We start from the raw sequence: 15,694 nt of genomic DNA on the forward strand, positions 1-15,694 counted from the left end.
AGTGTTGACTGCGTGAAATGATGCTGCCCACGTCCTGTTTCACTCTTCACAAGAGCCCGATGAGCTAGAAACTTATCCCCATTTTATAGATAAGCAAACAGGAGCTGAAGTTGGGAACTTGTCTCAGGTCTCTCCACCCATGAGCTGGAGATGTAGGCAAACCCACTTTTTCCTCACTGGGGAGATGGGGATAATATTCACTACCTGACCAGGTGGTGAGGACTAAGCCCGACAACTCTGGCTGAGTGCCTAGTGCAGCATCGGCGCCCAGGGAATGGGCAGCCCCCGCCAGACTTCTGAAACAGTCCTGCCTCCCACCACAAACTGTGTGTCTGCTGTTGAGTGAGGAGAGAGGCATGTTCTCTTCCAGACTCAGAGACCACCCCCCATCCCCACTCCCCACCCCACCCATGTTTTGGAAGGTATTCGTAGCCATGAGAGTGCAGCCTTCACGCTGCTGCTGGCACGGGCCGAGGGCGCACAGGAGGTAGGGATGCCCCCCACCCGGAGTGCAGGCAAAGGCACATCGCAGCCCATATTTTGAGGGGGATTTCAAGATACTCATTTTGTGTTGCCACCAGAGCAAAGTAAACCGCAGCTCCTGGCTGCCGGGGAAGGGCTGAGCTCCTGCCAGGGCTGGTTGTGCCTGGCACCAGCCCAGGCATGTACCAGAGTCGGCTGTGGGTGCAGGCAAGTGTACACACAAAAACATTCCAGGACACGCGTGACCAGCCACACGCGGAGCTGCCGTAGCACCCAGCACCCGGTCTGCCTTCCCCTTCTCGTCGCTTCCCTTGTCTGGGGCTCTCTGCCTTTTCTGTGGTCTCTAGATCCCTGTAGGTTCTGAGCCTGTCCTCTTGCCTGGTTTCCTTCTCTCCTTCCTCTGACTGTCCCTCCACCCGCCTCCCAACGCCCTCTCTCTGGTGGCCCCATCTCTGGCACTCTACGTCCCTCCGTTTTCCTGCGGGCTCCTTGTCTGGATCACGCCCTGTCTCTCCGACAGTGTCTCTTTCTCTTTCTGATCCTCTTTGAATCTTCTGTTTCAGCTTCTTTCTCTGTGTCCCCATCTGTCTCCAGATCTGTCCTGTCTGACTCTCTCTCTCTCTCCCTTTCTCTCTCTCTCCCCATCTGTCTCTGTGTCTCTCTGTCTGCTGGTCTCTGGCTCTCTTTCTCTGTCTCTCTTTCTCCAACACTTTCTGTCTCTGCCCTTCCCTACCTCTCTCTCTTTATTCCTGTGACTCTCTCCTGGAAACGCATCAAAGACTGAAGTGGCCGGATTTCAAGTGACAAACAGCACTACACCCAGGATCCAGCCCCCTCCCTGCACGGCTGCCTTCCTCCTCCACATCCCCTGTCACGAAGAGAAGCCTATTGTGTGGGGCCCAGGGAGTTTGAGTTGAAGGGCCCGGGGGTCTGCGCCTCTGACTGCTCTGAGCTACTTCCCCATTGGCTCCCAGCAGCTTGTGCTCAGCAAGGGCTGAGCGACAGGGGAGGCTCTAGTCCATAAAAGGGGGGGCGAGGCACCAGAACTGCCATTCTGAGGGGCTTTGGTGGTGCTCACGGCCGCCTCTTTGGCACCTCCTTCGGAGCCCGAGTCTGGGAGACCCCTGAGTCCTGAGCCAGCCACCTGCCACCACCCTGCGACCTGCTCAGCCAGAAGCTGCCCGGGGACAAAGCAGGACACAGGTAATGTCCGGAGGGGCACGAGAATCTCTTTTTTGATCATATTTGTTTTTCCTGGTCCTCTGGACCTGAGGGTGGTAGGAGCTCGGGCTGGGGGATTTCAGGTCTGGGGCTGATAATCTGGCAGATACAGTTACAGTTACGAGGCTGGGTTGCGAGCGCCAGATCCGTCCGTGTGAGACGGATGGTTCTTCGGAATCCGCCCTCCGCACAGCCCCAGCTTAAACAGGTGGGTTCTTCTCTCCCAAGAGGACCACCCCTCCGTGTCAGCTCCAGGGTCATCTTCTTCCCCAGCAGCCTGCACACACAGTTCCCATCTGAGGATGGGATGCCCTGGGTGGAAGAAGTGAGTTTGGCCCCTCAGGAAGGTTTTAAAGGTCAGTGATTCTCACTGGACTCACAGAACAAGGTCTGAGGGGACGTTAATGAGATTCAGGGCTCTGGCATTTACCAGGTATCATGTACATCACTGTACAGCCAAGTTCAGCCTTTTCATCCCTTTTTGGATCATGTTTAATTTTTGACAGGGTACTGGCTTGAGTGGTTTCCTTTGACATCATTTACATGGAAATGAAGTTTGGGGCTATTTTGTTGGGAGGGAATGGGGAAAGAGTGACAGCATGCCACGAGACTCAGGCTTCGCAGTATTTTTCTTGTCACTTTTACTTTGAAAGGACTTGTTGCTCTCATGTAAATTAGAGCCTGAGAAGTCCAAGTTGGGCAGGGAAAAAGATGCTCAGAGGGGAAAGCCATTTGCTCACTGGTAAAGACATCCCTGTCCAAAGAAGAGTATTATTGAATCCCAAAGTTTGACTCTAGCAAAAAAGCTGGTGAGCTTCAGAGAAAAGAGAAAAAGGGAGAAAAAATGCTTGGTGACAACACAGAGGTTGAATAGTAGATTCTGTGACCCTATACTTTTTCCTGGGTATCTTTTATCTAGAATCTCTCCAAGCTTTACAAACATTCCTTAATTAAGCCTCCAACCTTCCCAGGGGAAACAAGCTCTTCAGGTTATTGGATCTGATTTCAATTCCCTTCCCGCAGACTGAAAGTCTTCATTACCGTCTTTCTTCCAAGGGTTGGTAAAATATACAAGTCTTTCTAATTTGACAGGCATTCCGGTCAAGATCCATTGCAAATGTTTCAGAATGTCAACCCCTGGCCTCCCCCTCCCACTGCCACAGCTCCCTCTCTTTCCCCTTTCTTCCTCCCCTCAATCCCACCCCACCTTGCCTTTTGTTCTATTTTTTGCAGGTCATTTATCTCCAGGCTTTGAGATCTGCGTGGGGGAGCTGTTGCAGCAGCCGAAGGGTGAGCTGCGCTGCCTGGGGGAGGTTTGCGTTTGCTGACGGGATCTCAAGCCCACTGCTTTGCCCCAGATGAGCTAGAGGTGTGATGGGTGGCGGGCGAATCCCGTGTCTCCGCTGGCAGCTGGGAGTGGGATGTCGCAGTGCTTCCTGAGGCATGTTTTAGCAGAGCAGGCAAAGGGACGGGCTTGGGGGCTATTGGAGGCAATTTGCAATCACCATAAAGCAAATGGAAAGGGATGAGGGTCTTGGGATAACTCCTGGGAGCCAGGAATGTTCCATAGATTGTCTAAATGTGCGTCTCACAATACCCAGATCTGGGTTCAAATCCCAGTCTCACCACTCATTTGCTGTGTGATTTGGGACAGCAGCTGAAGGTTCATTTCCTCACCCACACTGTACGGATAATAGTATTCACCTCATTGTGAAACTCCCGTTGGGTACTCTAATATGCCTGGCATTCAGTAGGTACTCAATGAGTGCTAGTGTGACTGCTCAAGTTCTCACCGTCTAGAGCGCAGAGTTGGGCCCCCTTCCCCTCAATCTGTTATAATATCCCTCATCATTCCACACCATCCAACTGTGAGCTACGTCAGTGTCTGTCCGTGTCTGTGGGGGGGGTGGGGGGAATAGGTCCAGGAAATAGGTCTCGTATTTCAGTTTGCGGGGCTGGCACTCCCCTCCCCTCCCCCTCCAGTCCTCTCCACACCAACAGAAGACCATTTCTTCATCTGTTGCCTCAGGATCATGAAGTCTTCCCAATCGATCCTCCCTAGCCCCCCTCCCACTGCCTACCTCCTTGGGCCATTCTTGCACAATTGTTGTATTTATTAGATGTCTTCCATCATTCTAAGTGGGATCAATAGTTGGTGGTTTGATTTCAACTTGTGTCTGAGACGGTGCAGTCAGCTAGCTGATTTCTTTCACCGTTTTCGTTCATCTCAGCCCATAAATGTTGGTTAATCTCACGGCGTCTGACAAAGGTCTAAAACGATTTCACCGAGACAGGGCTGGCCATTGTGGTGGCAGTAAATATTTCTGGAGACACTCAGCAAGCCCAGGATCAGGCCCTGGAGATGGAAAGGTGTCCTGGGTCCTTTGATGTTGGGCCCCATAAATCCTGCCCCAGCCCAGGTCCAGATTGATGCTCCTGGCAGGAGGTAGATGGCCCAGATCCACGAGGCACATATCCGGGCTCGGGACGCTTCTCCGGGAGGCCATCCAGCCGAACCCATGGCCGGAGTGGGGGGCTGCAGGCACGTTCACTGCATTTGTCCACCGTCATTTGGCTCTTTGACTAAATGAGCCTGTTGACCTGTTACTGGATAGTTCTGTTTAAGCTGAGAAGGGTTGAGTGAGTAGTTATGTGATTGGATCTCTGGTCCGCTGGCAGGAGGACGAACTGATGTTTGTGATTCCCACAGTAGGTCAAAGCCCTGGATCCAAGTCCACTTTCTGTCCTGCCTTCCCTGTCTCTGGTTCTGTGCCCTCGCCTCCTCTTTTCTCCTCACCTCCCCACCTCTGCTCCTCCGTACCTTCTGCCTCTGGTTCCCATCACCTCTCTCACTGTTTGTTCTTTCATCAGTTCTCTGCTTCTTTGGTGTGTTTATCTCTTTCTCTGTGTGCAAGAGTCTCTACCACTCTAGTTGGCACACCCACGTGTATGTGCCTCTTTGTCTCTGTCACCCTCTTGGTCTCTGTCTCCTTCTCTGCATCTGTATTCCCATCCCTCTCTTTGCTTTTCTCCTTAACCCTTAACTGCATCAAATAACCAAGGGTATGACTCCTGCTCTTAAAAATCATTCTTTTAAAACTCCCCATGACCACCGAGGGCAGGGCCCCTTCACTCTGGTCTCTGAACAGCAAATGGCCCAGAGAGAGGGCCAGCCCTGAGGGTGGGCCCTCATTACCATGTTCTCCACTTTGATTCTTGCTGGACTACATGGTAGTTTCACTTACCATCTGATTTCTGAGCCCCCCGTGTTCCCCAGTCGAGAATCCATTCTTTGTCAATGACCCTAAAGGCCTCACAGGAACACTGTCCTCCACTTTTCAGGATCTGCCTTTGCCAGTCCCTGGAGACCTGCAGAGGTGAACTTTGTGTGTTTTCTGGTGGGATAGAAGTCCAGCAACTATCTCAGCTTCAGGAATGTGAGAGTTTGGTAGGAGGGTCCGCTGGATATCCAACGTGACCACACACCTCAGGGAAGGTTTGTGGGTGGAGCACAGACCAACTTTCAAGCCTGCTTCTGCTATGTCCTTGCCTCTTGGCCTGGACCTGGTGATTTTGTCTCTCTGAGACTCTTTTTCCTCATCTGGAAAATGGGGCTCATCATGCCAGCCTCGTGGAATCTCCTGAGGGTGAACAAGCAATAATTGAGCTGAAATGCAGAGCAGTGAGTTGGCCCCCGCGGCTGTGCCTTAACCAGGGATGGACTTGGAGAGCTCAGCTCTGCCATGCATGTGCTCAGGACCCTGGGGCCCTTTGTCACTTGGTTCTCACCCTTCCTTCCTGGAGCCTGAGCCTGTACCAGTAGCAGCTACCCCAGGAGGGGCCACAGAGGCCACAGGTCTGGCACAGAGCCACCGTGCAGTACTCCACAGCTGCTGTCAGGCAGGTTGTTGGGGGGTCATTGAAACACCATCTCCTCAGCGCAAGTCACCGCCTGGGGGTGGGAGGCCCCAGCTCTGTCTCCACTTCCCTCCTGACTCATGATGTGACCTTAACAAGTGACTTCATTCCTACCTTTTCCCATTTCCTCTTCTATCAAATAGGGATAATCATATGCGATAAAGTGCCGGGAGAGATAATTGCAATGTTAAATCAAGCCATTATTATTCCATGCTGGCTTTTTAATGCTTGCTGCTCCTCTGAGTCCTCTGACTACAATATAGAAATATCACCAAAAGGAGATGAGGGGGCGGGCAGGCAGTCCCTTCCCTTTCCAGGAACCCTGGGCCCTGGGTAGGAGAGAGGACTACTGTGTGCTGGCCCTTTGAGCGACGTTGTCACTGGGGCAGCCCTGGCGCAGGGCAAGGGGGTGATGCGTCCCCTTCAGGGACAAGTGAGAAGCGCAGGCTTGAGGAGGGGAATGATTCCCCTCTGATTTTTCCCCAGAAAGTCAGCTTCAGAATGATGAGAATAATTAGAATTAGGAAAATGATTGTAAGATTAGTGAAAGCAGAGGTCAGCAGACCTGGTCGGTAAGAGACCAGCTAGTATATATTTTGGGCATTCGGGGCGTCCAGTCCCTGTCTCAACACCCAGCTGTGCTTTTGCAGCATGAGAGCAGCCACGGACGATAGTAGGCAGATGGAATGGGCATTGGGTGCGTTCTCAGGATTCCCCAGAGAAATGGAAACAATAGGATGTGAACATATAGAGAAAGAGATTTGGTAAAAGAATCCAGCGATTGATGGAGGCTGATGAGGCCAAAATGTCCTCTCCTGCCCCCCACCAGCCCCTGCATCCCTCACCGGGCTGTCACAAAGCCCATGGGGTAGTGGCTGAGGAAGTCCCATAGATCTGCAAGGAAAGAGGGTTTTTCTTTGGGAGGGCTGCTGGAAGGCCCCCCTGGCCCACCCAGCCCATGAAAAGAGGTGGCTCCTTCCCTGCAGGCTGTGCAAGCAAGCTCCCCATTGGGATCTGTGCACCTGACGCTGCCCCTCAGCCCACCACGTGGGCTTGCTTGTGCTTCTCACCCCGTGAGCTTCCAAGTTCCTTTTCTTCTCAGTTCGTTCTGGATGGGAGTTGAGGGGCAGACAGGGCTATCTCTGATGGACAAGAGCTCCCCTGAGCAAATCCCCTGAGCAAAGGTGAAAATGCTCCTGAAGGACCCATCTGGCAGTGCACGATAATTTGTTTATCCTACAATAGAAAGGAAATAGGATTGCTTGGGAAAATCTCAGGGCTTATGTGTCTTTATTAGAGTCACCTTTTAACCCAGAAAGATCTGGTCAGAAGCCTAACTCCCATTCACAAGCTAAGTGAACTTGGGCAAGTGACTTCTCCTTCTCGGCCTCAGTCTTCTCCTCTATATAAAGGGTATAAAGACATTTGCTCCCACCTTGTGGTGAGGACGAGAATCACGTGTGTGAAGGGGGAACACACAACCTGGCACCCAGTGGGCTCTTGAGCTGTGGTGGCTGTTACTGGACTGATGTGACCATGAATACAGAGCTCTCATCCCTGCCTGGCACACAGTAGGCCCACCACATGTGGAAGTTCATTCATTCAACAACTTGTTTTTTGGAGTTTCACCTGTGTGTGTTCTAGGCCTTTGTTATCACTCCTTTTGGCCTCTTTCTTTTTGTATCTCCTGTAGTGCAGGAGTTGAATGGAGCTTTCATACTCCACTATCTAAAGCACCTACTATGTGCCAGGCACCCTGCCCGGTGTGCCCTGTGCATGATCTCTTATTTAATTCCCACACCAACCCCCTGGTACACTATTATTAGCCCCATTATGTGACCAAGGAAACAGAGACACAGCAAAGTTAATTTTCCCAGACGGGGTGGGGGGAGAGTCGGGGTTTGAATCCACATAACTAAGCCCTTGGTGATTCTGCTTCTGGGTCAGGAAGGGATTGGAGGTGCTCCTTTCCTTTCTGTTTAGAGGAACCCTCTGACCCCATGGTGCTTCTCCAAGTTGTTAGAATAGGCCATGCAGGGGCTGCAAAGTCAACTCTCTGTCGAATGCTCGGCAGGAGACACAAGGGAAACTGCCAGGTAGGGACATTGGTGACCAAGCTGCATGTGTCATTTGGGTGACAGTTGCCATATGGCAGCACGGGCCCGATATCTCCAGTACTTCTGATTTTTTAAAGATAAGTTGGAAATTAAGATTTGAAAATTCCCCAATTTAAAAATGTTGGCAACAGAATTAAAACCAAAAAGAAGAAGAAACCCCTGTGCAAGTCAAAACACCCAGTGCCATTTGCTGTTTGTTCCACCAGCTACCGGCTGTAGCCTCTGAACATTTGCCATGTGCAGGGAGAGTGCTGCGGTTGGGGGAGAGCAGGAGCCTCAGCCCTGCCTGTCCCTCCTGACCCCCATTGCTGCCTTGACCCTCCCTGGGCACTCCCATGCCCTTCAGGTCCCTCCCCAGTTCTTCCTGGGAAACACACTGAGGCCTAGGGAGCCAGGGCCGTGATGGGGGGAGGGAGGCGTGGGGTGGTGGGGAGAGAAGTGGGGCTTTGCTGGAAGACAGGGACTCGGCCCTTCCCAGGACCAAGGAACCACAGCTCTGATCACGCCTTGAGCAAGTCTGGAAAAAAATCAAAGCCTCACAACAAAGCCCCTAATATTCAGCATGTGACCTGGTTCCCTCTGCCTCTCTTGTCTCCTGGGCCTTCCCTCTTTCTGTGCCTCCCGCCTGTCTCTTTCCCTCCTCTGTCTCTGTTTCTCCCTCCCTCTGTCTCTCTCAGGACTGTTTTTCACTAAGCCCGCCTCATCCCTCCCCACCCCCTTCCCCTTCCTGTCTGCCCTCTTCTCTTCCTTTCCCCCCCACCCTTGGCTCCCTGGTTTCCATAACAGTTTCTCAATTTCCTCTAGCAGTGTTGACTCTAGACTGCTGCAGACCCCATGAGGTTTCTCTGGGGGCATGGAGAGGTGCAATCCAGAAAAATTCAAACTAAGCTTCCCAGACATCCAGGGGTGATCTGTGTATTCACTCAACAAACCCTGGGCCGAGCTCTTGTTCACAATGGAGCCCCATGTGCTGAGCTGGGCACCCCATTCACTCCCCCATTCATTCATCAATCCTCAGATGGCCCTAGTCTTTCCACAACATTAGAATGAGGTGCAGACGCCTCACCTTAGCCTAAAGGGGCCCCCACTATCTGGCCACAGCTCATCTCTCTGCTCTTCTACCCCAGTCTCCTGCCTTATGTTCTCTTATCCACCCTGGTCTCTTTGTCATGCTCAAACGCACCACACACCCTCACTGTAGTGACTTTCACCTGCAGAGACGAAGCCCCCCACTGGTTAGAAACTCAGAAAGCAGGAGCACTTGTGTCATAGAGCCAGCATAGTGACTGTGGGAGTTCAGAAGGTCAGGCAGACTTCCTGGAGGAGGTAACCAAGGCTGAGTGTTGAAGAACAAATACGAGTTAGCCAGGTCAGTGGGAGATAGGAGTGGATGGGTGGGGTGAGGAAGGTGCTCCAGGAAGAGGGAATCCCTTGGGTGAAGCATGAAAAATGGGGTACATGGGGCACTATTTTGGAGTTGCAGGTGGTGTGGTCAGGCCCACATCAGACGAAGCTCACAGCCAGTCTGGGTGCTGCACATTTGCTGGGCTGCCTTAGACAGATGACATAGTCTCTGGGCTTCCATTTCCCTGCCTATAGAATGGAAAGAATATTAGTCCCAGGTTTATGGGATTGTTATGAGACCTTCTTCCGTTAAGACACAGCTGAGGCTCAGCACAGCCCGGCATGCAGTTAGCACCAGTCAGTGCCAGCTCTGCTTGGTGGGAAAGCCCTGGAGCAGCTAGCTAAGGGGCAGCCTTCCTCTCAGGGGCAGTGGAGAGCCGGGAAGCAGGGCAGGGGTGCAATCAGGCTGGTAAGACCAGAGGCTCCCTGGAGCCTGGGCCAGAGAAACTGGAGACTTGGGCTGGGAGTGGGGTAGACTGGAGGAGCCCGGCCAGTGCACTGTGGTAAGAAGATGGGCTTGAGTTAGACGCCCCCCCAGATACAAATCCCAGCTTTGCCACTTACCAGCTCAAGAACATTGGCAGCCTTCTTAACTCAGTCTTCTGATCTGTAAAGTGGGAGCGACAATGGGACCCACCCCAGAGAGTCGCTGTGAGTACAAATGAGTTTGCTCGTGAGAACAGCTCAGAACATCATGAGTACTTAACAACCATCTGATCAGCTAGGATTATTATTAAATACGAAGTTAGTGGATGAAAGGAAAGGCTGCCGACGTTATTTGCCTGGGACACAAAGGATCTCTGATCAGGCCTCCTAACCTGGAAGCCACGCCGTGTGGGAAGCATCAGGCCAGGAGGTCTGTGGTGTAGGCTTCTCCTCCCCTGCAGGTAATTCACTGCTGATCTTGTACTGAGCCAGCCCTACCATCACCATCCGCTGATATCAGAGAAAACACGAGCTGCCTGCTTTGCATCTGAGCATAAAAGGCACTGCTTGCTCTCCTGGAACCCCAAGCCACTCAGCAGGTGGTAGAGCATGAGAGAACATGGGGGGTGGGGAGGGCAAGAGAGGTGGGATGGACCCATGTCCACTCTTCTGGGTTTTCTTCTCTGAGCCTCCCTGCTTCGTGGAGCAGAACGTGCCCAGCCTCAAGAGAGGCCTGGGTTCCCACCTTCAATCGCTATGTGACCCTAGATCTGCCAGCCTCTCTGAGCACCTGTTTTCTCATCTATAAAGTGGGGATGATGAGGGGCCAGGCCTGACCCAGCCTAACAGGTCTGACTGCAGGATTGCCATGCTGCGCAGGGCATTTCAGGGCGGACAGGGGGGATCTGAGAAGGACCTGGAGGCAGGGAGGCCCGCTTGGAGAAGGTGGAAGTATGGCCACGGTAAGTAGAAGTGCTGGGGTGAAAAAGGCAAATTCTAGAGAACTTACAAGGCAGATAGGACAGGCCTGGGGACAAGCTGAGAAGTCGGGGGCAAAGGCAGGTGATGGGGCCTCAGAGAATCTAGGAAAGCAGATGCCGAATGTCTTCCCGCTCGGTAGGTGGGTAAAGTGGATTTTGAAGGCTGGCAGACCCAGATCAAGTCCTGGCTTGTCTGTTGCCTGACTGGTGCTGGTGATCGCTTCCCCTCTTGAGCCTCGACTTCCCCATCTGTCTGATGAAAATAGACAGACCCTCCTCCAGAGCTGTCGTGCAGATGGAAGGTGAACAGGTGGGAAGGCTGCTGGCACGTAGCAGGTACTCAGCACATTAATTCTCTTCTTTGACCCCCAACTTTGGGCACCCACTGTGCCTCCTTGGGCCTCTATTTTCCTGACTGTGAGATGGGAACGAGAACAAGAACGTTAGCCTTACAGTGTTGCCTGCAGGGGTCAGTGAGATGGCTCAGGACACCCATGCAGAGTAGGCGCTCACTGGTTCATTATCTTCTCTTTCTCCGTCCCCAGCAGGAAGCGCTGAGCCAGCATGGCGTGGCAGGGGCTGCTGCTGGCCGCCTGCCTCCTTGTGCTCCCCTCTGCCACAGCGGACTGCCTGTCCCAGTGCTCCTTGTGTGCTGTGAAGACCCAGGATAGGCCCAAGCCCATCGAGCCCCTGGTAGGTTTCAGGATGTCCAGGTCCTAGGCCCACGTGCAGAAGGGACATCTGTGTGCAGGGCATGAACAGCTGTGTGTCTGTCCTGTAGGCTTGTCCTACTTGTGCAGGACACATCCTGCCCCGGGGTAGGTCTGAGTACCCGGGGCTGCAGGTTCCCACCTCCATCCCCACCTCAGACCTTACCACCACTGCCTCGTTCAGGTCTGGGACCTACAATGCAGGTTTCCAGGGAGCCTGATGCCCGGCAACAGGGAGGGCCATTAAGGAGGCTGTGCTGGCTGAGAGTTGGCAGCCTTCTGGTAACTTTCCAGGGCTTCTTACCATTCCCAATCTAGTCACTCCTACAGAAGGAGGTCTTTCCAACACCACTAAATGCCAGGATCCAAGGCTTGACCCCTCTCCTTGGTCTCAGCCTCTCTTGACCTGGCCTTGTTTGCTTTGCTTTGAATCAAACTCCCCCACGTGTCTCTCCTTTGATGGCAGACAGGTGAGACTAAAGGTCCCAAGGGTGTGGTGGACAGAGCACAGGCTTTGGTTCTGCCACTTTCTCACTCCACGACCCTGGAATTCATCCCTCTTCAGTTTCCACATCTGCAACGTGGGGGTGATTCTATGAGCTAACAAGGCAAAGTTCTAGACACACAGTCCTAGAGGCTCTTCATTGAGAGGCATGCTGGGTGCCAGCTGCTGTCTGCTCTCAGTCACTGGAGAGCACAGTGGTTAGGCATGAGGGCTTATGGCATTAGCCTGCCTGGGTCCAAGTTCCAGAATTATCCAGCATTGTCATTGTCATCCTCACGACCATCATTGTGATCACGTTCGAATTCCCCCAGCATTCCTATGAAGGAGCTACTTTTATCCCCTGGGTTTGATGAGCCCTCAGACCCATCACATGTGTTCTCTCCACCATCCTGCATGGCTCCGTGCCTCTCTGTAATGTGTTAAGAACATCCTTCACACCTGGGGAAGGTGGGGAGAACCAAGTACTCCCTCTGGAATCAAGCTGAAGAGGATGAGTGAGTGCACCAAAGAGCTCTCTGGGAAGATCTTAGCTGTGATGTTGGCATTGCCATCTGTAGCCACGTTTCCTTGGGAAAGCCGGTCCACTCTCTATGTCTCTCGCACGTAGGCATAGAGTCCCCTATTTTCATGCACCTCTCTGGGAGCATTAAGGTGGGAAGCCCGAACTTTAGTAATGGCAGATACTTTTTGATATTCTCAATAAGGGGCTCTCTGGGGCAAGGGAGTGCATGTGGCCGGCCTGGCAGTTGGATGGTGATGACATCACCACTCTGGTCTTTTTGGGTTTTTGCAGATCTGTTCCCTGGAATGCCAGGCTGCTCTGCTGCCTGCTGAGGAGTGGGAGAGATGCCAGAGCCTTCTCTCTTTCTTCACCCCCTTCACCTTTGGGCTCAACGGCAAAGAAGACTGGGAGACCAAGGCCACTTTGGAGGAGCCCTATAGTGAGCTGGTTAAGCGCCCTGAGCCCTTCCCGAATGAGCTTGAGAAAAACAGGTTTTTCCTCAGCACCCCAGCAGAGGAGAATGCACTGAGCAGGAGCCTGGCGGAGAAGCTCAGGGGTCTCTCTGGCAGGTTGGGGGAGGGAGGGGAGTCTGAGCTGATGGGGGACACTCAGCTGAATGATGATGCCATGGAGGCTGGGGCATTGGATTCCAATGAGGAGGACCCCAAGGAGCAGGTCAAACGCTATGGGGGCTTCTTGCGCAAATACCCCAAGAGAAGCTCAGAGGTGGCTGGGGAGGGGAACGGGGATGGGGATGCGGTGGGTCACGAGGACCTGTACAAACGCTATGGGGGCTTCTTGAGGCGCATCCGTCCCAAGCTCAAATGGGACAACCAGAAACGCTATGGAGGTTTTCTCCGGCGCCAGTTCAAGGTGGTAACTCGGTCTCAGGAAGACCCTAATGCCTACTCTGGAGAGCTTCTTGACGGGTAAACTCTTCCCCATTGTGGAGTTGAGTCAGGAGCTTCCCCTGACCCCCTCCCAAACTGGAGTTCCCTCATTCATCCTACCGTATATCCCCTTCCCCATGTTCAATTCAGGCTTGTGTGCAAAGCACCCAAACCCAGCCTGCCTCTTTTATGCCTGGGTCACAGTGTTTGTCTGGGGTCAGTGAGGAAGAAGGATGGAGGTTCACCTCTCCAGTAGTCTCAGTGCTTGGCTCCAACTCTAGACCTTTGAAACTCTGGCCAACAGCAGCTTTTGCTATGAACTCCCCCCCCCCATTAATGTGACTCCCCAGTTTCAGGAATCTAGACTGACTTGTTCTTCTTCCCTCTAGATAAATAGCAAAACAAGATAAATAAACAAATAGAAATCCTAGCACTTTATCCCAAACCTAATGAACCTCCTTGAGGAGACCATGCTTTAGGCAAAACGCTCAAACACTGCATTTTATTGGAGCAGGGAGTCTTACACGAGAGAGTTCAGTCCTCCAGTGGGCATGTGTTCAGTTGAGTTCTCTGCGTTCTCCTCATTTAGAAACATACCTCTTGAAGAACCAGGTTCCTGGACTCCAGTTCATGTTGGTACCTTGGATAGCACCCAGCCTCAAGTGAGAGGAAGGGGCATGAAAACCCCTCCCCAAATGGTAATGAGAGCAGTCTTCCCACTGAATACTGAAATGATCCAGAAGGGAGCAAGACAAAGCAATCTGTGCAGCAAACTCAAAATGTGGACCAGTTCCCTCAGCCCTCATTAAACTAATTAAACAGATCGGAATCACACTCCTACCCCAGGATGAACTGAAGCTGAGTCAAGTTGATGAGGTTAAGCACGACCATGTTCTTGAGCAGCTGAATTGGCCGCCAAGAGTCTTAGCCATCTGGTCAAACATATGCATTGGGCATTGGGTAAGGGAATCCAGAAGCAACAGCTAGAAAGACAAAAAGGTCCTTTTCAACCCCTGTGATGATTCTTTCCTCTTAATGTCTCAGAATAAAACCAGAAAGAGCCATGAAGTGATTAAGTGCTTGAGGCCAAATGAATTCCCTTGATTCAGATAACCCAGAATCAGAGGCAGAGACCTCCCAATGCCTTGGTTTCAATCAAAGTCTTCTCTCTCTCTGTTGCTCTTACTTGATCATCCCTAGGCACTATGATTTGGTTTGCAGGCCCAAGAGGCTAGGCTGGATAGGAAAGGAAATGGTCTTGAATTCAGTTAATTTGTATAAGATGCTACTGAGCATACCTCTTCGTGTACAGCCCCCAGATCTCATGATGTTCTGAAATGTGTAGATTGTTTTAGGGTTACTTTGTATGCTTTAAAAAAAAATCCCACTTATGCAATTTACCCAGAATTTGCTTTATTCCTTAGCAGGCCTGTGTTATTTCCTACTCCTTCAGTGCAATAAATAAAAGAAAGATGGTGATGACTCGGGTGTGTATGTGTGCGCCTCAGTCCCCATAGTGTAGAAAGACCATTTGCAGAAAAGAGTGCTGGGGAATGAAAAATGCACACACACACACACACACACACACACACATTCACATCAGAAAACTAAGTGTAGGATGAGAGAAAGAGCACAAACTTTAGAGCACCATTGCCCTAAATTTGAGATCTGTGTGATGTTGGGTAAGTTATTTGACCTCTCTGAGCCTTACTTTCCTCTTCTGTAAAAGAAAGACAACCCCCACCCCCGACTCCCAGGGACTTTCTCCTATGCTGAGTTACCAAGGCGAGAGGCCAGATGTTGCTAGACAAAGGTGAAGAACCCTCTAGAGAGTGGGTAGCATAATGTCCTTTACTAAAATGACATGCTTTATTAAATGGCATCAAGGAGAGGTATTTAAATAGTGCTGGTGTGGAAGAGTCTCAGTGGCTCCAGACCTTGTGGGTCTGGCTTTCTGAATGACTCTATAGAAGACACAGGACCAGGGAGGTCTCCCTCCTTCTTTCCTTCATTCAAGAAAGAATTAATTGAAAACTCTACTGTATGGTAGGTCTTTTTCTAGGTGCTGGAGGTACAGGAAAATAAAATGAACAAAGTCTTAGTTCTTACAGAACTCACAGTCTATGGCAGGGGGAGACAAGTAAACCAAAATAGAAATCTAAAGTGAAAAATTAAATTTAAAAAATAAATAAAATGTAATGAATTTAAAATTAAATATAAATGAAATTTAAAATAGTGGTAATTATTGTGAAGGGAACACTTGGGATTTAGTAATAATGGATAATAGAGATAGGAGAGGAATATCCGGATCCTTCTTGAGGAATATTCCATTCTCGATGTTCATAGGATCATCAAGTTGGAAGAAACCTAAGGCTGGGATTATCTCCTCCAACTAGCTACTCTTTGCCAAATTGACACATTGATAATAAATTTTAACTTGGATTTCACAACCTATTGCTATTCCTTAATGATTCAGTGTGAGGAAGTTCTATCTTTATTTGGGTTGAAGTTAGATTTCTGTCCCTTTAATACATTGGG

General features: G+C 51.3%; 1 protein-coding gene across 9 annotated transcripts; it reads left to right on the top strand.

Moving 5' to 3' along the window:
- Positions 1–759: 759 nt before the first annotated feature.
- PDYN (prodynorphin) lies at positions 760–14,638 on the top strand. 9 transcript variants are annotated; one of them, XM_072800312.1, is made up of 4 exons: positions 762–1,686; positions 2,938–2,994; positions 11,098–11,242; positions 12,558–14,638. In XM_072800312.1, exons 3-4 carry the CDS (start codon positions 11,114–11,116, stop codon positions 13,197–13,199), a joined length of 771 nt encoding a protein of 256 aa, XP_072656413.1. In that variant the 5' UTR covers positions 762–1,686; positions 2,938–2,994; positions 11,098–11,113; the 3' UTR covers positions 13,200–14,638. The 9 variants fall into 9 exon arrangements, with proteins under 9 accessions (XP_072656417.1, XP_072656421.1, XP_072656413.1 ...); XM_072800313.1 differs by having other exon boundaries at positions 763–1,686; positions 2,868–2,994; positions 11,095–11,242; XM_072800311.1 differs by having other exon boundaries at positions 764–1,686; positions 11,095–11,242.
- The last annotated feature ends 1,056 nt before the right edge of the window (positions 14,639–15,694 follow it).

Source organism: Canis lupus, chromosome 26, assembly GCF_048164855.1.
Source record: "Canis lupus baileyi chromosome 26, mCanLup2.hap1, whole genome shotgun sequence".
Classification (NCBI taxonomy): domain Eukaryota; kingdom Metazoa; phylum Chordata; class Mammalia; order Carnivora; family Canidae; genus Canis; species Canis lupus.